The 20644-nt window shown below is 38.8% G+C and overlaps 1 protein-coding gene across 1 annotated transcript in view; it reads left to right on the top strand.

Annotated features, from left to right (window-relative positions):
* LOC126281208 (NAD-dependent protein deacetylase Sirt6) overlaps positions 1-20644 on the top strand; it is a 74641-nt gene that overhangs the window by 23751 nt on the left and 30246 nt on the right. The window contains exon 3 of the mRNA XM_049979945.1: positions 8173-8291. Coding sequence (XP_049835902.1) covers positions 8173-8291 — 119 coding nt within the window. The remainder of the gene's footprint in view (positions 1-8172; positions 8292-20644) is intronic.

Below are 20644 nucleotides of genomic sequence, written 5' to 3'. Positions count from 1 at the left end.
CGAAACAAGGCCCCAGGAGTAGACAGCATTCCATTAGAACTACTGACGGCCTTGGGAGAGCCAGTCCTGACAAAACTCTTACTATCTGGTGAGCAAGATATATGAAACAGACGAAATACCCTCAGACTTCAAGAAGAATATTATAATTCCAATCCCAAAGAATGTGCCCCGCATATTTCTTCCTGCACTCCCACTTGTATGGTGCCTAGACCACAGATTAGGACTGACGTATTCCAGGGACCTAAGGCCTCTGTCACCCCTGTGGTCGTCCAGTGTCTTGTAAGTCCCATCCTTGCAGATTTCCAGGGTGCTACCATCTTCTTCACTGATGGTTCTAAGACAACAGATAAGGAGGGATGTGCTTTCATGTGTCCTACTGGTTTAGAAGACCATTTATTACCGGGATCATGTAATGTGTTCACAGGAGAGCTACTGGCCATTAACAGGGTTCTCCATTTTGTTACTCAGGCCTCCCTCCACAGTGTTGTAATACAAACCGTCTCGATGAGCAACTGGCAGGCTATAGACAGATGCTATTCTCATCAGCTCTTGGTCTCTGCTATCTATGATTACCTCTCTGCCCTTGGCCGTGCTGCCTGCTCAGTTGTCTTTCTCTGGGTCCCAGGTCATGTGAGCATCCCAGGGAATGAACTGGTTGACCATTTGGCTGGACAAGCAGATACTTATTACTCCATTCCCTTTCATGGTTCCAGCTGCAGATGTGCTGTTCTACATCAAATCTCTCTTTTTTTCAAAAGTGGAGTGACATCTGGTATGCCACTGCTCTCAGTAATAAACTCTGCACAATCGAGACTACTGCCATTTGGCACTCTTCCTTCTACTCCTCTCAGAAGGAGTCCACTGTCTTATGCCATCTAAATGTTGGTTGTACCAGGCCCACCCATTATCTTCTCTTGCATAATGAGCCTCCCCCACAATGTGGATGTGGAGTCAGACTGAAGATAGCCCATATATTGGTGCAATGTCCTCTTCTTTTGGCCCTTTGTACTAAGTATAATCTTCCAGGTTCCTTGTCTTTAACATTAGTAGATGAATCATGGGTTATTAACTGGTCTTCAGTTTCCTCCGTGAAAGTTGTTTTTATTTTCAGATATAAGGTGTTGCTTTACTCCTGGGGCTGGGGCAGAGTATTGTGGTTAGGGCATCTCTTCCTGGTTTCCCAGTCTGGGACCCGTGACCACTCCCCTGTACAAAGACCGCTCTTTTATTCTTATGTTTTTCCAGTTTTTAGATGTGGTTTACCCTTTTTATCCTTCTACTGTATGTGTTTGAACTTCCTCATTTTATAGTTTGACCCCTCTGACTGGATCTGTCCACTTTTAGCAGGTCTCCTTTCTTCCACAAGTAACTTAGGAATTGTGGGACTGATGACCTTGCTGTTCAGTTCCATAACCCCCTCCCCCTCAATTAATCAATCAGTCAGTCATTTTGTTCAGCTTTTGATATTCGGTCACCTTAAAAAAAGACTGTATAAAATGATTTGCAGACTTTCCTAAAGTTTCTGTTAGCAGTGATTTCTTGAAGGTCGACCAAAATCCATTTTTGTTCCGAAAACATTTGTGCAAAGAGTTCCAGTTTGTGGCTTCTTATTATTATACTCAAGACATAAAAAAATTTCGGTTCTAGGTATAAAGACATTCAGATAAAAGCATGCACACTGAATATGTATTACATTTGCATTATGAGGGTAAGCATTTTTGTGTGTGAAAAACTAAGCAAATGGATTAAGAAAAGATCAAATTAAAATAGAATATTTGCTAGTGAACTTGAAATTCCTGTATTAGTTGTAAATGAGCCTTCAGTTTGCACAAAAGAAGGTAAAACACCCACTGACAACACCAAAAAAGACGAAAAATGTAAAGTAATGTTCCAGAATGTCCAGTACATCACTAATAATATTTAAGGGGCATTCAAAAAGATTCCGTTCGAAAGCTGTACGGTTCATAATCTGTACACCAGTCAGGCAGAATCGCCATGAGCATTGAGGCCATCATTCCTACCAATAGTCCAGGTTGAAGATACGTGTTTGGTAAAACACCGTGTCCTGCTGTTTGAAGAACTCCATAACTGCCTGCTGCACACCCTCATCCTATAGGAATCATCAGCCCTTCAAGAACTTTTCTAAGGTACCAAAGATGTGGTAATTACATGGGGAGAGATCAGGACCACAGAGCAGATGTAAATATGCACAATAAAATTACATTTATCTGCAGTACCTGGATTTGTTATAAATTGTTGCAAAATTCACCCCAAAATTAGGTAAAAAATATGATTTGTCATTAAAATCCAGGACCTATTCATTACCACATGTTGGGATTATTATCGAAAGTCTAGCTGTAGTGCGTATATGCTGCAGCAACACCCTCAAACATAAAGTTTTTAATCACCCCTTATAGAACAGGTTGAATCCTAGGATAAAGTAGAACACACGCATATACTGTGTATTAAGTCAGATGCAACATCAAAGAGATTGGTAGTTTTAAGGTAAATAATTACAAAATTGCGAGTGCATATTGTAGAAAAATACACAAGGTAGGCATCTATGTTAGGAATAACATTCATTGTGTAAACATTGATTGGATTGATGAACTTGCTGTGGAGATGGCCTTTGAATCACCAGCAGTAAAAATAAAGCTAGGCAACAAAAGCTCAATAATTTTTGGCCATCATATACCACCAAATAATGACGTAGATGAATTTTTCTGCCATTTAGAACAACTTCTGGACAAACTAACACCAAACAAAAAACATTATAGTAGTAAGAGGCTGTGTACATAGACTTTTTATGCTATAATATAAATAGTATTAAGTACTCTGACTTGTTACGTTGCTATTACCTTATCCATATAAATTTATTACAAACCAGAATAACGCCTGATTCACAGTCTTGCATTGACTATATTGTTACAAATTTAAAAAGGGAAGAATTAATAATAAGAACTACTGAAAACTGCCTCTCGAACCAAAGAGCTCTATCTGTAGAGATGAATGCAGACCACAAAATAGTTCTTTATAGTGACTGATCATAATAAACTTAAGCTGGGCCTTGCACCCGAAGACTAATGAAAGTTATATAAAACAGATGATATATTACTGTAAAGTGGAGCTATTTCTATGAAATATTTAACCCCAGTTTTAATCAGGCAAGTCCAACAGTAAAAACTCTATGGAAATCAGGTTAGACAAAGAACATCAAAATTCCACCAGAAATCTGCAATATGAAAGACCTGTAAGTACTCTTCAGAGATACAAAATTGTAGTGCTTCCTAACAAAGTACAAAATACCAGAAAATCATACAAGAAATCACTGAAGACTCTAAAAGCACACTGTTGTACTGAACTGATACATGAATACAGTTATGTTAATAAACAAAGAATGGAATGTAAGAAACAAAGAATGCAAAAATAAAGAGAATCGAAGTTGCAGTAACATAGCACACTAGAAGAAAATGGAATGTTGGTGAGGGAGCCAAAGACAGTGTGGGAGAGCTTCATACAACATTTTAGTAAAACATGCAATGAAGGTATTGAACTAAATGTACAAATAAACTCAGTTAAAATGAGTAATTCACATTTCTGATGGAGTGTAACAGAATACAAAGTAATGAAAATAATCTAAAAACTCAAAGTAAAAACTTTTAGTAACTAGGATGACATATCATTCACATTACTTCAGGAATGCAAAAATGAATTAATTAAACCAATAACACATTTAATAAACAGTTAAATTGCCCAGGGAACCTTTTGTGAACTTTCAAAAATTATATATGGCCAATGTATAAGAATGGAGCAACCACTGACATAAACAGAGGCCAGTTTCATTGACTTCAACACTTGGAAAGTTGCTTGAAAGAGTAATTCTAGATCAAATGGAATCTTTCTTCTGTAAAAACATTCTATTAAACAACCCACGGCAAGGCTTCCAAAAATGTCTATCCCCAATAACAGCAATAGCAACTACTTTCCATGAAATGCTAAACAGACTGGTTGAATCAGTCAGTCATTGAGACTTTTCTAGATTTCTCTAAGGCCTTTGGTTCTGTGAATGCCGCAGTACCATTATTCAAATTAGAAACTTAACGCAAGTAAGAGGAGTAGCACTAAATTTCTTTCATTTGTATCTTGGAGACAGTGTTCAAAACTAAAATATAGTAATGTAAGTAAAATACTAACAGTAAATCAGCATAAAAATCTCTCAGCTGTGGAGTCCCTTTAAAAGAGTGCAGTTAGAATAACTGCTAATACAACCAAACACCAGTCCTGTAAAGTCTACCGGTGAACAAAAAGTCAGTATAAATTTGAAAACTGAATAAATCACGGAATAATGTAGATAGAGAGGTACAAATTGACACACATGCTTGGAATGGCATGGGGTTTTATTAGAACCAAAAAATTACAAAAGTTCAAAAAAAAAGGCCCAACAGGTGGCGCTTCATCTGATCAGAATAGTAAAGCAACGATGATGTTCTTTACAGGAAATGCTCAATATGTCCACCATCATTCCTAAACAATAGCTGTAGTCGAGGAATAATGTTGTGAACAACACTGTAAAGCATGTCCGAAGTTATGGTGAGGCATTGGTGTCGAATGCTGTCTTCCAGCATCCCTAGAGATGTCGTTCGATTACGACACACTTGCGACTTCAGGTAACCCCAAAGCCAATAATCGCACGGACTGAGATCTTGGAACATGGGAGGCCAAGCATGACAAAAGAGGCGGCTGAGCACACAATCATCACCAAACGACATGCGCAAGAGATCTTTCACACGTGTAGCAATAGGGGGTGGAGCACCATCCTGTATAAACATTGTTTGTTCCAGCAGGTATTTATCAGCCAGGCTGGGGATGATGTGATTCTGTAACATATCGGCGTACCTCTCACCCATCACGGTAGCAGTTACAAAACCAGAATCATGCGTTTCCTCAAAGAAAAAAGGCCCGATAATGTGTAGATGTGGTAAATCCAACCCACACCGTGACTTTCTCGTCATGCAATGGTGTTTCCACAACAGTTCTAGGATTTTTGGTAGCCCAAATTCTGCAGTTGTGGGAGTTGACAGACCCTCAGAGTGTGAAATGAGCTTTGTCGGTCCACAACATTAAATCGCCAGGTAACAGTTCATGATACCGATGGATTTTGTACGGATAGCATCAGTGCCAACCAAACAGTAATGTGTGCCGGTGCGACGTGCAACTGCATGAGCACTGACTTCCCCGTGCATAGACAAACCCGCTACAGTCTCCATTTCTTCCTGAACTGTCTCAGCAGCATTACGCCTTGTGCTCGGTTGGCCACTATGGGGTTTATCGTCTAAACAACCCGTGGCTTCGAACTTCGAAATCATTCTCGCCACAGCTGCATTTGTCAACAGACCTTTATCTGTTGGAATCCCCTTCCTATTGTGATAGGATCATAGCACTGAACTAGCACATTCCCCATTCTGATAAAACAGTTTCACTAAAAGCGCCTTGTCAGGTAACATCAACATGCTGCGACTGCTGACGCATCTGGTTCTCTCTCTCATTACAACTCCTTTTATACACGATTGTCATGCGCAGTCACTGATGTTTTGCTGTCCAGTGCCATCTGTCGGACATTTTGTGAACTTTGTTTCTTTTTTTTTGGTTCTAATAAAAACCCATGTCAATCCTAGCATGTCTGTCGATTTTTACCTCTCTATCTAAATTATTCCGTGGTTTATTAAGTTTTCAAATTTATACTGACTTTTTGATCACCTGGTACTTTAAAAATTATAACTTACTGACTGTGTATTCATTGTATGTCCATAAGACTATTAAGTTTGTAAAAGAGAATGATCAACTAGGCCTAATGAATAGTTCATAATTACAAAACACAAATGAGATGTGATTATCATAGGATACTTAGTAATAAAAGGGCTACAGATTGCAGTCTCCTTGAAGCTGGAAGACAATTCTATATCAGATTGCCACCTGGTATAAAGCAACTTCACGGAAATCTTTGTAAAGGCAAATTGAAACAGTTGTTAATTGAAGAATGCTTACACTCTATCAAAGATTGAGCTCCATTGCTGACAGTTCTGCTTTTATATGCTGCAATATGTTAATGGTGGTAAATGTTTACATAATAGTATATAATGTGCTTCTTAATGTTTATATTCATTATTGGTATGACATATCATTTTTTTAAATGTACAAAAAATCACAATGACCAAGAGTGTCAACTTATTATGGGCTATAATTATTATTGTTATTATTATTAAAACAGCAACTGCAAGTCAGGAGGGCCTTTTTCCGTGCACCAAGTTTCTTGCTCAGAAAGTGACATACATAATGCATTCTGACGTGCGTGTCAGTAAGTGACATCTGTTTGCCTCTCTCTCTCTCTCTCTCTCTCTCTCTCTCTCTCTCTGTGTGTGTGTGTGTGTGTGTGTGTGTGTGTGTGTGTGTGACTACCAACTGTTGTGATGGAAACAAAAATCCTACAGCAGTGACAGTATTAGGGACCTTGTCAGAGCTGGATATTCAGTGTGCTGAGCCATGAGTCACATAACTCGATGCCTGTGCCATAGACTCACCACTTGCAAGAGTTCTACCAGCGCTGAGGATGAAGATATCGACTTCTCCTTGGCCAGTTGCCAGCAAAGCACAATTCGCCAATGACGGTATGACGATGGAGAGAAGCCTACTCAGAAGATAGAAAAGCAATTCGCGCTCACTTGGTTATAGATCATCATCCAAGGCTGTCTTAGATAGGGAACGTCGTTTAGTGAACTCCTAAGTGACCAGACACTCGTTACAAATTTCATAAATGGAATGACCTATGATTATTTGCAATTAGCCATTGAGGGCCTTTTTTATGTTATATTACAAGCAGTGTTGTAGACTTAATCATTCAGCAAGTCGCAAAGATAAGTAAACCTTTTAACTCATTTGTGTGACTTTGTTATTAATTTGTTGGAGGGTTGTAGAACCTCTGTTCTCCTATCGTGTTACCTGCCCCTGGGGCACAGCTGTGTAATAGTGGCAGGGAGAAATTGTGTTAGTGATGTACTACAACAGAAGCTATTTCACAAACTCGGCCTCCACAGCCGAGGCCTTTACAAAACTGGTGATGAGAGTTTACAAACACAAGACAGATTGTAGACAGTGGTTTTTGGCATGTTTTGATGTAGGGGAAGGTGCTTTTATGCTTGAAACCTCATGGCGGGGCCTTAGTTTAACTGTCGTGCAACTTTGAGCTCAAACTTATTTCACTATATTATTTGAAACCTGTTGACTGTGGCAGAAAGCAGTTGAGTTGTTACTTCCATGGGCTGCAATAAATATGAGCAACTTTTGTGACTGACTAATGAGGACCAGCACATGCAACATTTGATGATGAGTTGGCATTATCCATGACAAAGCTGTGCTGCTCAGTGTATAGATTTATTGCAGTTGGACCCACTTTATTTGTCTACCTCAGCATGGATGGTTGCATTTCTGCTGTGCTCATAGTCTCAGCATCTATCCAATTAAATAATTTTAGTGATTGTCCATATTATCAGCATGGCAGTATTGATTCTAGTTCAGCTTATCATCTGCCTGGGAGCAAAGAATTGTATATATGGTGTTTCTTTAATGGAATTGAAGAAAGATGTGATAAGATGAATGAAAATATCAGATGTTAGAAAGCATTCCTGGAATACTGTATTTTATTTCATACATAATTTTTTATTCAAATTCGATGAAGTAAACACAGGTATCTTGAATCATTAAAAATATTTCTTTACTTTGTGATATTTCGCTTTTGTTCAGTTCTCTGCTACTCTCAGTACAGATGCTATGATGCACAAGTTTTCCAAATGTGTGATTCATTTATTTTAAAAACATGACATGTTTTGTAAAGACATAATCCCATTGTGAAGTTACTGAAAGAAAATATTAGGCCATTATGCCCAGTAAGTGAAAACGTGGTCATGTCTTCCCAAAACATGTTGTGATTTTAAATTAAATAAATCACTCATTTGGGCAACTGATACATCATAATCTCCATGCTAATATCGTGATACAGTTGTACTGTGACTTCACAACATGTAGCTCTACTACTCTTGTGCATCCATCCCATTCTCTTCCTTCATTTATTTAAGATTCATAGAACTTTTAATATAAGTTGACTATTTGCTATTATAGGGGGCCTAAGGGAGTGTGGACAATGGAAGCAAAAGGTCTGAAGCCTGAGAAAGATATCTCATTCAAAGATGCCATACCAACTACGACTCATATGGCACTTGTGAAGTTAGCAGAGGCAGGTGGTGTATATACCAAATACATTTAGTCCTTGCATGCAGACTACCTTGTGTTTTATAAATTTATTTATTCTAAAAATATGTTGTAAATGGAAATTTATTAATTGACTGCTGATGAACATGTTTTATAAAATTCACCAATTTAACCATTTACATGTGATTTAAAATGTGTTTCTTACTGTGTAAATACTTCTTTTTGCACTTGTAGTGGTTGTGATTTGCTCATTAAATTCAGGTAAGAACAGTATTTCTTTTCCATATCAATGTCACTTTTTTTTAATTATTTGTGATGCAACCTGGGATTCTGTTGTTTTACATTATTAAATAAATTGGTTTGTCAGAATACAAATAAAATAAACTGATTGGTATCAGGAGAGTCACCGAGCACCATTGAGGATAGAGAAATAAAATAAGATGGTAAATTGCTGAAGCTTTAAATCAATCCACGAGAAGGAGATGTTAGTACTTTCAACATTGCAGCCCAGTCAGCAATCGTGATAATCTAATATGTAAGAAATTATCAGCCTCAATTCCGGTGATGATACCAACCTTTACCTAGGTTTCAGCCCAAGTAATTGAGCATTCTTCAGAAGATAAACCTGATTCTATAATATGTCTATGAGGGCATGGTCTTGGTGGTGACTTAGTACTTATGTACTGCAATTTTAAAATGTGACTACGTCTATTCAGGCTGTTTTAGTTTTGTTTTTAGACCATGCTCTCTTAGACATATCATAGAATCAGCTTTACCTTCAGAAGAAGGCTCAATTACTTGGGCTGAAACCTAGGTAGATGTTGGTATCATTACCGCTATCAAGGCTGATAATTTCTTATATTTTAGAAGATGTATTGAGATGGCACAATTAGACGAACACTGATTGTAAAATAAAAGAATACAGATTCATGTTCAACATACAAATATATTGAAGATGACTAACTAATTTCATTCTTCAATTATAGATATTTCACTAATGAAACAAAAAGAATGAGGACAGGCAAACACTCACTTGTAACTAAGTTTAGCACAAAGAAAAATATGACAGCATAGAGATGTTACTTGCTTTCAAGCTACCAATTTGTTTCTACTTTAAGTGCGAACCCCCCCCCCCCCCCCCCACACACACACACACACACACACACACACACACACACACACACACACACAGAGAGAGAGAGAGAGAGAGAGAGAGAGAGAGAGAGAGAGAGAGAGAGAGAGAGAGAAGGGGGGGGGGGGGGAGCAGCAGTAAGAAAAAATGCCTGGGGGGACATGTAGATACAAGTTTCATAAAAGGGAGGAATGGTGTGGAAAATGACAGGAAGGGTAAGTGAAGGACAAGCACGAGAGAGAGAGAGAGAGAGAGAGAAGGGGCTAATGGAGGTTAGGCCAGGGAATGTATGAGAGCAAGTAATTTGTTGGCGGGACAGTTCCCATCTACTCTGATGCTTGGAGGTGGGGGGTTATTGTATGGCTACTGAAGCAACTATTGGTGTTGTGGTGTTCAGCCTGCTCAGTAACTGGGTGGTAAAGTATGCAGTTATACAAAATTTGGCAGAGGCCATTCATACTTGTAGTAGACAGCTTGTTATTTGTCATTCCCCTGTAATATGTTGCACAGTAACTGCAGCACACTTGGTATATAAAGTGGCTGACAGGAAATGCCTGTTGCTGGACTGGGATAGAAGGTAGTGTGTGATTGCATAGGGCAGGTATTGCATCTGAGTCTCTCATGGGTTGTATGGGTGATGAAATACTGCTTTGGACAGTGGAAGAAATGGTGCAGGAAATCAGGCAACATATTGTTTTTCTGTAAAGTCTTGGACAATGTCATCAGCATATTTTGCTAAATCCCACTTCCCACAGCAGATTTGTCTTCTCTTATCTATTAACACAGAACAGGTGACTAATAAAAAAAAATGGAGGCACCATTCATACTCAGTCAGTTTGATATAAACAGAGCTTTTTATGGAGGTCATCTGAGATATGGAAATCAACATCCAGGAAGGTTGGTTGTTGAATTGGGAGGTTGTGGAAGAAAGAACTGATGCTCTCTTTGTCATAGGTTGAGATCATGAAGTCGGTTAATCTACACCAGAGAAGGGTTTTTGGTGCTGAGAAGATTCCTCTAGGCAGCCCAGAAACAAGTTAGTGTAGAACGGTGTCCTGTAAGTATCTGTTGCAGTTACACAGATTTGTTTGTAGACTTTGCCTTCAAACAAAAAATAATAATAATGGGTCAAATTTACTTAATCAGAAGGATTAGATAGGTGGGATTGGTATCAGCAGGGTTCTTATAGAGGAAGTGCTGGCCATGGGAATGAGACATGTTGGTGTACAGGGACAAAGCATGCACAATGGCAAGTAACAAGTCTAGTGTTAATAGGGGTAGGAACTGAGGAGAGGCAGTGGAGAAAGTGATGAGAGTCTTGGATATTTGGAGGAAGACAGTAGACAATTAATTGAAAGTGCAGATCAGTTAAGGCAGAGGATCTCTGTTGGGAAACATTGTAACCAGCTATATCTACATCTGCATCTGCACGTATACTCTGTGAACCACTGTGAAGTGCACGGCAGAGGGTATGTCCCACTATACCAGTTATTAGGACATTTTCCCATTCCTTTCGCATCTGGAGGCAGGGCAAATGATTCTTTAAATGCCTCTCTGTGTACCGTAATTAAACTAATCTTGAACTGATGATCACTATGGGAGTGATATGTAGAGAGTTGTAGTAAATTTTAAGAGGCATCATTAAAAGCTGGTTCTTGAGACTTTGGTAGCAGACCTCCTCGGGATAGTTTCAGTCTATTCTCAATAGTCTAGCACTTCAGTTCTTTCAGCATTTCGTTGACACTCTCCCATGGGCTAGACAAACCTGTTACCTTTTGTGCTGCCCTTCGCTGTATATGTTCAGTATCTCCTGCTAGTCCTATGTGGTACAGGTCCCTTGCACTTGAGAAATATTCTGTGCTGGTTACATAAGTGATTTGTAAGCAGTCTCGTTTGTAGGCTGATTGCATTGCAATAAACCAAAGTGTGCTACCTGCTTTAACCATAACTGAACGTATTTCATCTTTCCACTTAACGTCCCTACCAAGTGATACACCTAAATATTTTCATGAGTTTACAGATTCCAGCTGTGACTCACTAATATCATATCATAGGACACTTTTTTTCATTTTGTGAAGTGCACAGTTTTACATTTTTAGTCATTTAGAGAAAGCTGCCAGTAATTGAACCACTGTGAAATCTTACCAAGGTGTAACTGAACGTTTTTATATCTTCGTTCAGACTGTACTTCACTGTAGGTAACTGCATCATCTGATTTTACTGTTAATATTGTCCACACGATGACTAATGTATAACATGAATAGCAAGAGATCCAACACAGTTCTATGGGATGTCCAAGATAACTTGCCACCCCTGTCTCTATGTACGCCATGTGATCGTGCGTTTGATAATAAGTGAAGGTGAGGTGCTGAGGGCGCTGAGTCCAATGCTTTTCAGAAATCAAGAGTACTGCATCTATCTTATTGCCATGATTCATGGCTTTCAGATGTTATGTGAGAAAGGTGCGAGTTGGGTTTCACATGATCTATGTTTTCAAAATCCATGCTGGTTGTCATGGAAGAGGCTGTTCTATTCGAGATACCTCATTGTGTTAGAGCTCAGAATGTGTTCTAAGATTCTACAACAAATCTGTGTCAAGGATATTGGATGGCAGTTTTGAGGATCACTTCTCCTACTCCTCTTATAGATAGGTGTGATCTTTGCTTTCTTCCAACTAGTGAGCACAGTTTCTTTGTTTTATGGCTCTATGAAAGATTATAGTTAACAGAGGGGCTAACTCAGTTGCAAATTGGGTATAGAATCTGATGGGGATTCCATCTGGGTCTGGAGCTTTGTTCAGTTTTAACAATTTCAGCTGTTTCTCAATGACACTGACACTGTAGTTAACATCATGTAGGAAGACAGCCACTGTGTGCATCCCCCATCCATTAACTGCTAGCATCCAATAAGAATCATTCTCTTTCTGAATAGCTGGCCATGAGCTACAACTAGACTGCAAGAATCCCTCTGCCACACACTGGGCTGTTGCTGTGTTTCGCAACAATGCAGCTTTAACAGACTGACCGAATTATTCATTCAGATGTCGATGTTACTTTCGTGTAGCAGTACAGCTGTGATTGTGTATCTGTAAATGTTTTAGTGTGATATACAAATAAATGTCTTGTGACGGCGAATAAAATGAAGTGCTTCACAAGCAGGTGGGGAAGTTTGTTTACTGCATTTATAACTTTTTTACGCGTGAATCTGAAAATGGGACTCCTGTTTTTGTTATTTTGAAGAAGCAATAACAACCTCAAACCTATGTGTTGGCAAGAGACCTGTACAGAGAATAATAAACAAAAGTGTCAGAGCTGTAGACACTTCAGCAAAATTTGGTTTTGTGTCTTTTGGAAAGCATTGAAATCACAAGAAACTTGCATCACGAATGAATGGTTCTGACTACAATATTGTAAACTGCTCCTTGTTTGAAATGTGGGATTATGTAAGCAGTGAATAACCGACTCCACAAACACTTGTTACAGTTATGTGTGAAAGGTAGCATTTTGTCAGTGCAGAGAATCTAAAAAGACATTGGTTTCAAATATGGTAAGAAGAGTGTTTTTAATTGGAAGAAGTCACATAGGTGAGGCACAAACAACAACTCTTATAAAGACGCACTATACAAGAGAAGGCATTAGTTGAACACTGTATTAGATGAAACGTGAGTGAATTAGAATAATTCCATAAGTACCTGCTGGAAAATGAGTGCTGGTACTAGCAGCTTTAAAGCTCCTATAGGAAAAGGTTCTGGAATACTTATTCTTCATGCTGGCTTTTCTTCTGGTTTCGTTCTTGAGAGTGAATTTTTAATTTTTATTAGTTGTAAGGAAACCAGCAGTGACTACCATTCAGAAATGAAAGTTTTGTTTCAGAAAGTGGTTCACTGAACAGTTCGTGACATATCTTGTCTTAAAGTCGGTCATTGTAATTACCATGACAGTTATCATACAGCTGTTAGCAAGAAAACACGGAGTACAAACATTAGGAAAGCTGGTATTGTAATCTGTTTTAAAAATAAAGATATTGCAAGCAATACAAGCCAGACTCTTGCCTAACTTGTGCAGCTTGTTAATTTCTGCAAGTCACGCAATAGAAAATACGAAGTTGACTTTCTTAAAATACGAAGTTGACTTTCTTGCACGTGAATGTGGTCACACAGTTTTGTATTTACACACATTTCATTGTCAGTACAATCCTACAATCCTACAGAGTTAATTTGGGTGCAGGTTAAGGGTTATGTGAGGGGGGGGGGGGGGGGGGGGGAAACAAAACATTCGAGATAAGACACTGAATTAATTTGCATGAAGCAATAAACATCCCTCCTTCAGTGTGGGCACACTGTGTGCGGCACGCTGAAAAGCTACAGAAAGAAGACTTGGGGTGACAGTGAAGTGAAGATGAATATAACCCTTGAACCTATCATCTCAGATTTAGAATCAGATGGTTAGAACATGGACTCAAAGAGCAGTGACAATGGTATCTCTATATAGACATTGGAACAAAGTAAAGGAATTATATTTCTAGGTTTTAAAGACTCATGATTTGAAAACTGTTTGTCAACATATCAACTGTATACATAGCATATGAGAACTTCTTAGACTTTATCGATTAGTAATTTGTATCCTATGAAGTTTGCAGACTGTAATGTTCAACATATTGCCCAAGGAGGAGTTAAGCGTTTCCCAGCATGTCGTATGCTCTTAATTACTCGCGAGAATGTGTCCAGATAAATTTGTCAAAAACTCCAATATTCCAACAAGTCGAGATATTGGTGGTTTTCGGTGTTATCGGTCAGCATTCCCTCAAGTTATTCACTGAAGATTAATTATTTGCTTGTTCAGTTGATGATGTATGTGGCCTCTCGCTGTAATGTCAAAATAGTTTGTTCACACTCACAGTGCCCATTGACAGCAAAACAACAACATAGTGACAGTTTTAATGATTGTCTTTTTAACTAGTCTTTGCTACCAGTAATTTTTTTTTTATATACAATGATTTACATTTAACTACAGTCAAACATACCCCATACTAGCATTATACATATTAAAAAAATACATAGAGTTGAAGCATTTATCAAGCAAATGTAATGATTTTAGTTTGATTGTGAAGTTAATTTTATTGCGTATTACATTTTTACTTATAATACAAATCAAATTACAATAAACAACTATTATAGCAACCAGTTTTCATGATCTTGCCGTTAGATAATCATCTATTAGAGAAAAATTGCACTTGACGTCTGTACAAAGGCGTGTCAGCTTGTATCACCTTCAAACGTCGTGTGCTGTAGCTGTGAAGCAGTAAACGAAACATAGAGACATGAAGAAAGACTTCCTCATGTAGGCAGTTGATTGAAATCGGTTTTAAAATGTGTTATTCCCCTCGTAGATTTGAGCGTATAATACGATGTACCATAAGAAAATGAACCTGATTGTTGTCTGTAGTAACACAGTCCGGCAAAGCGGACTTTTGTTTGAGTGCCCTCTGCCCCCACACATGAACAGACTTCATCCCCTCCACACTTCCCTATCACTCTGCCTCTATGCACGGAAATGCCTTCCTAGGTGATGCAGGCTATAATATGTACCTTTTCAGTGGTATGATGATTAAGATGGAGCAATACTCCTGGTTTCCTTTTCGTAAAAGAACGTTTGTGAACAGAGTTGAGCATTTTTGCTTTTCTTTGCTACATCTACATCTACATCCATACTCCGCAAGCCACCTGACGGTGTGTGGCAGAGGGTACCTTGAGTACCTCTATCGGTTCTCCCTTCTATTCCAGTCTCGTATTGTTCGTGGAAAGAAGGATTGTCGGTATGCTTCTGTGTGGGCTCTAATCTCTCTGATTTTATCCTCTTGGTCTCTTCACGAGAAATACGTAGGAGGGAGCAATATACTGCTTGGCTCTTCGGTGAAGGTATGTTCTCAAAATTTTACCAAAAGCCCGTACTGAGCTACTGAGTGTCTCTCCTGTAGAGTCTTCCACTGGAGTGTATCTATCATCTACCCTAAACTACAGTTCCAGTCTTGTCTGTGAGTGACTGGACATGAACTTTGGTGCCAGTAAGGAGATGAATGAGGTTAATGTTGAAAGCAGGTAAAAGTTGGATCTATGGGGGTTGCCAGTTTGGGGGAGGGGAAGATGAATTCAGATGACACGTATTGAGAAGTATTTAGTATTTTTAAGGACTTATTGTAGGTCATATGTGACAGTTCCCCAAAGTTGTTTAATTGTGGTCTACCAGAGGCCCCCCTCTTCCCCCATGGTGTGTTGTGTTGTGGGTGGTGGTGGTGGTGGTGGTGGTGGGGCAGCTGTATATGTGCAAGAGTTTAGTGACTTGCCTTAAATTTGCAAAATGTTCAGGTTATATTAAAAAGAGGGACCAAAGGAATGCAGAGGCATACTGCTAGATTTGTACCCATCATTTCAGCCAAAACAAGAATGCTACATAGATCCTCAATGATGTTACATGGCAATTCTTTAAAGGAAGACTATGGATGTTTTCACGAAAGGCTGTTATAAACGTTTAGAGAAGCAACATTGAGCAATTTACTCTTCTCAGTTCTTGATTTTATACTTAGCAGAATAAACACAAGAACAACTGAAGAGAGATTATGGTGTCTATATTGGGATACAGTCATTTTTCCCAAAGTCTATTCATCAGTCGAATAAGAAAGTGAGAGATAAATAATGACTTGATGTACCCTCTGCTGCTATACAGCAATTTGCTGAGTATTTATATAATTGTAGATGTGTATGTGTCAACCTGTTACCATGTTAAGACATTGGAAGCACATTCAGTAGAAAAAGTGTTCAGATATCCCTCAGATCATCCACATGTAGGTTTGCATGGTAAGTGGGTAAATGTTAGGATTGTTCCTTTGGTGGTAGGGGAGGGGGGGGGGGGCAGTTTTCCTACCCATCCTACTCTGTACATTACTTACATCCATCTATCATATTGGCTCATCATCAATGGGACATTAAATCATAACCTTCCTTCATTCTCAAGCACATCTGCATCTGCATACTGGGTGGTTATAATTAAAGTGCAGCTACTCATAGAGGTTAAGCTTGGCCAGTAATTATCATATGGCAGTGAAACTTGGTAAATATTGTAGTGGATTAATGCGGAACTGTTTTACACCGGGGGGGGGGGGGGGGGGGGGGGAGTTCCAATTTTCGTCACCGGGTGCAAATCTGGCACTGTGAATGCAAAAAAGATGTATAGAAATGTTTTCAAATGTCATGAATTAGAAGTGGGACATGGGCAGAAAATGTCAAATAACTGAGAAAGGCATAATGTTGATATTATTATTACCTTCCACGTACACAATTTGCTCAATATGAGTACCAGAGACATCAACGAAATGCTGCATCTGCAAAACGGTGTGATCAGCAGTTGCTTTCAGCAGTTCCAGTGGAATCTAAGCAATGTGTTACTGAATACTGGCCTTCATATCAGGTAGAGACCAAAACATGTCCCTGGTAACCATCTTCTTTTAGGTATACCCAGAGCCAAATGTCATGTGGATTCAGTTCAAATTATCTTGCAGGCCTTGCATTTGGAAAACCTGTGAAGGTAACACGTTCGTGGAAGATTGCATTAAGTAGATTTTTCACTGGGTGAGCAACATGAGTAATTGCCCCATTTTGCATGAAAACAGTGGTTTCCACACAGTTGTGCTCTTAGAAAGCAGGAATCACATGCTGCACAAGGTCTCAATAACATGCAGATGTCACGGTGCACCTGGCAGTCCCTCTGGGTGTCTTAAAAGAAAAACAGACAAGAATAAAGGTGCTTGTGAATCCACACCATGTAGCCACATAAGTTGAGGGTAGTGGCTCTTCACGCTTAATACATGGTTCAACAGTGCCCTAAATCCAACAGGTCTGTGTATTCTCTGCACTCTGTAGTGTAAAACGTGCCAGATAACTCCATAGAATATTGCCTGGCCACATGCCATCAACTTCAATCCCTGCCAGAAACCGAAGAGCAAATTCAGAATGTTGCTGTGGATCATGAGTTTTCAGTTACTGCACCGTTTGGGTCTTGTATGAGTACCGTTGTAAAATAGACTGTAAAACTGTCCTGTTGACTGCACAAACACTAGCTCTGTCCAGGGCACATGCTTCATGGTCAGTTACAACTACAGCAACCGTGTCAGTGACTTCCACCAGAATTTGATGCCTTCCCCTCCCAGGTGCCACACCAAGCTCACGTATGTTTTTGAATTTCATTATCATCTTCTTTAAATCATTGAATGACATTTAGCCCCTCCTCAGACCTATCAATTGGTGATACTATCTGAATGCAGCACTATAATTGCTGCCATTCACAAAAAACATTTTCACTAACAGTGCATGGTCTGTCTTCTTGATAGCTACATTGCTCACCCACATTATGGCTTGTGTGTACGTCATACCATCATATAAACAGTGTATAGTGCTAGATATGCAGCTGGTCACCACAATTGAAACTAAAGTTTTTGTCCAGTGGAAATTGGTTCATATTCATGCATTAGCATATCTGCTAAGTTTTGCTGCCATACGATAATTACAGTCCAGGCTGGACCTCCATGAATAGTTGCAGTTTATAACCATCCGGACATATTCTCCAAGCCACCTTGTTGTGCATGGTGAGGGTACCTTGTACCACTAAGAGTCATTTCCTTTCCTGTTCCATATGTCAATGAAATGAGGGGAAAGATTGTCTCATTTCTCTTATCTTCATAGTTCTTCCATGAAATGTATATTGGTGGCAGTTTAATCATACAACAGTCAGGTTCAACTGCCAGTTCTCTGCATTTTCTCAATATTGTTTAATGAAAAGCCTCCAGGTATTCCCATTTTAGTTCACGAAGCATTACCGTAGTACTCACGGGTTTATCGAAACTAATTTCCCTGGGGTACTCCTGACAATACCCTTGTCTCTGATGAAAATTTTATGTTGAGGATAACATATCTGGGTTCATTATTTAAGAAGCCTTAGAGCCACTCGTATATCTGAGAACCTAATCCATATTGTATCTTCATGAAGAGTCTGCAGTGGAGCACCATGGCAAATGCTGTCTGGAAATCTAGGAATCTGGAATATGCCTGTTGCCCTTCTTCCACAGAGTGCTGCAGGATACCTTGTGAGAAAATGGCAAGCTGAATTTCACATGATTGGCGCTTTCTATATCCGTGCTGATTTGTGGACGGAAGCTCTTCCATCCCAAGAAAATGTATTGTATTCAAACTCAGAATATATTCAAGAATTCTGCTGGGAACCAATGTTAAGGATATTGGTCTGCAATTTTCTATGTTCATTCTTTTGCCCTTCTTACATACAAGAACATCTGCACTTTTTTCTGTCGCTTGGGACTTTGCACTTAGCTCTAAATTCATGATAAATACAAGCTATGTAAGAGGCAAACGCCATAGAGTACTCTCTGTAAAATTGAATTGGTATTTTATCCAGACCTGGTCACTTATTTGTTTTTAACACTTTCAGTTGCTTCTCTATCCCTATTACTGTGTCCTCCATACTGGAGTCTGTGCAATGGTCAAATGACAGTATGTTTGTATGATTCTCCTGCAGGAATGATTTCTTAAATGCAAAATTTAAAACTTCATATTTCCTTTTGCTCTCTTCTACTGCCACAGTAGATTGGTTATCGAGTGAATGGATAGAAGCCTTCAACACACTTAGCAATTTTATGTAGGACCAGATTTTCTCTGGTTCTCAGCTAGATCCTTTGCTAAGGTATGGTGATAGTTGTTGTAAACTTCACACATCAGTCTTCTCAAAGATACATGAATTTTTACTAACTTTTGCCTATTGTCATTTGAGAGTTCTCTTTTGAAGCTAGATTGCAACAGTTGCTTCATCATCATTTTTGAAATTTTGTTATTAGACCAAAGTGGGTCTCTTCTGTCCTTAATCCACTTACTGGGCACACACGTCCCAGAGCACAATTAACAATCTGTTTAAAATTTGCCCATAATTGCTCTACATCCATCATATTGGAAGTAAATGATGTAAATCCACTGTCTAAGTGGGATATTAACAATTCCTATCTGCTCTTTCTAGCAAAAATACTTATATGAGTAGTCTTACGGATTTCTTGTTGCAATGATACCATGATCACTAATCTCTGTCTGTATACTGGTCAGGCCTGTTTGAAGCTACAAGGTCTGAAATATTTCCGTTGCATGTGGGCTGTTGAACTAGCTGCTCAAAACAGTTTTAGGAAAATGTGTTCAAAACTATTTGACAAATCGTCCACCTGTACCACCTGCAGTAAATCCATAGACAGTAATTCTCTACCCTGTAGGTTTAAGTTGCTTCCAACTAATACTGCACTATCTGGGTATTTCTGTGCTACTGAGTGTAGACTTTCATTGAATGATTCTGAAACTGTAATGGCAGAGTTGGGTGGCCAGTAAAAACATCCGTTAATTGACTCCAGTTCACCTAGGCCTCTTACTTGCATCTAGGTAACTTTACAGTCTGACTTAATTTTGACTTCAATAGACACAATATTTTTGTCAATTGCCCTCCTATGGCATCTAATCTGTCTTTTCAGGATACATTCCATGTTTTGCTAAATATATATGAGTTTTCTATGTCAGGTTTCAGCCAGCACTCAGTTCTGAGAATAATTTCAGCATGAATACTTTCCTGGAATGCTGTAAATGTAAGACATTTTTCACAAATTATACTGCAATCTACTGTTAAAATTTTTACAATCAAAGTTTCTTTACTTTCTGGGTGATCTGATTTTGCTTTCTGAATCTCGACTGGCATGCTTTCATCAGTAGACCTCAAACTATCACTTATTGTTAAAAAATGTTGCCATACTGCATGCAAATATTTTTGCTATCCTTGTGTGGTTTGCAGTTTCGTTTTGGATTGTGTTGTCCAGTATATGTGCTATAGCCAACAGTTGAGCTTGCAGTTCATGCATGCCCAGGCTATTATTTTATTTGAGTTGTCATTCTGTTTTGTGTGTTGGGTTCTGTTATCATTTGTATTATAAAAGGTTTGTTGCAGCTAAGTTTTATCAATGTTTTCCCAGGAATACAGCAATGAGCCACTAATGACAGTTTGTTTTTCCAACAAGAGGCTTCACTAGCTACATATCTCCTTAGGATAAAACCATAGTTTTCTTTTATTTGAGATCCTGCTTATTTTTAAGATGTTGACCCCATTGTATGTATCATTTTGCCTGCTCTTGTACAAATATTGTGTGTTCTATAGAATTACC

The sequence above is a fragment of the Schistocerca gregaria genome, chromosome 7 (assembly GCF_023897955.1).
Source record: "Schistocerca gregaria isolate iqSchGreg1 chromosome 7, iqSchGreg1.2, whole genome shotgun sequence".
NCBI classification, from domain to species: domain Eukaryota; kingdom Metazoa; phylum Arthropoda; class Insecta; order Orthoptera; family Acrididae; genus Schistocerca; species Schistocerca gregaria.
The sequence above is the reverse complement of the archived record's forward strand: the minus strand, read 5'-3'. Positions and strand labels throughout refer to the sequence as shown.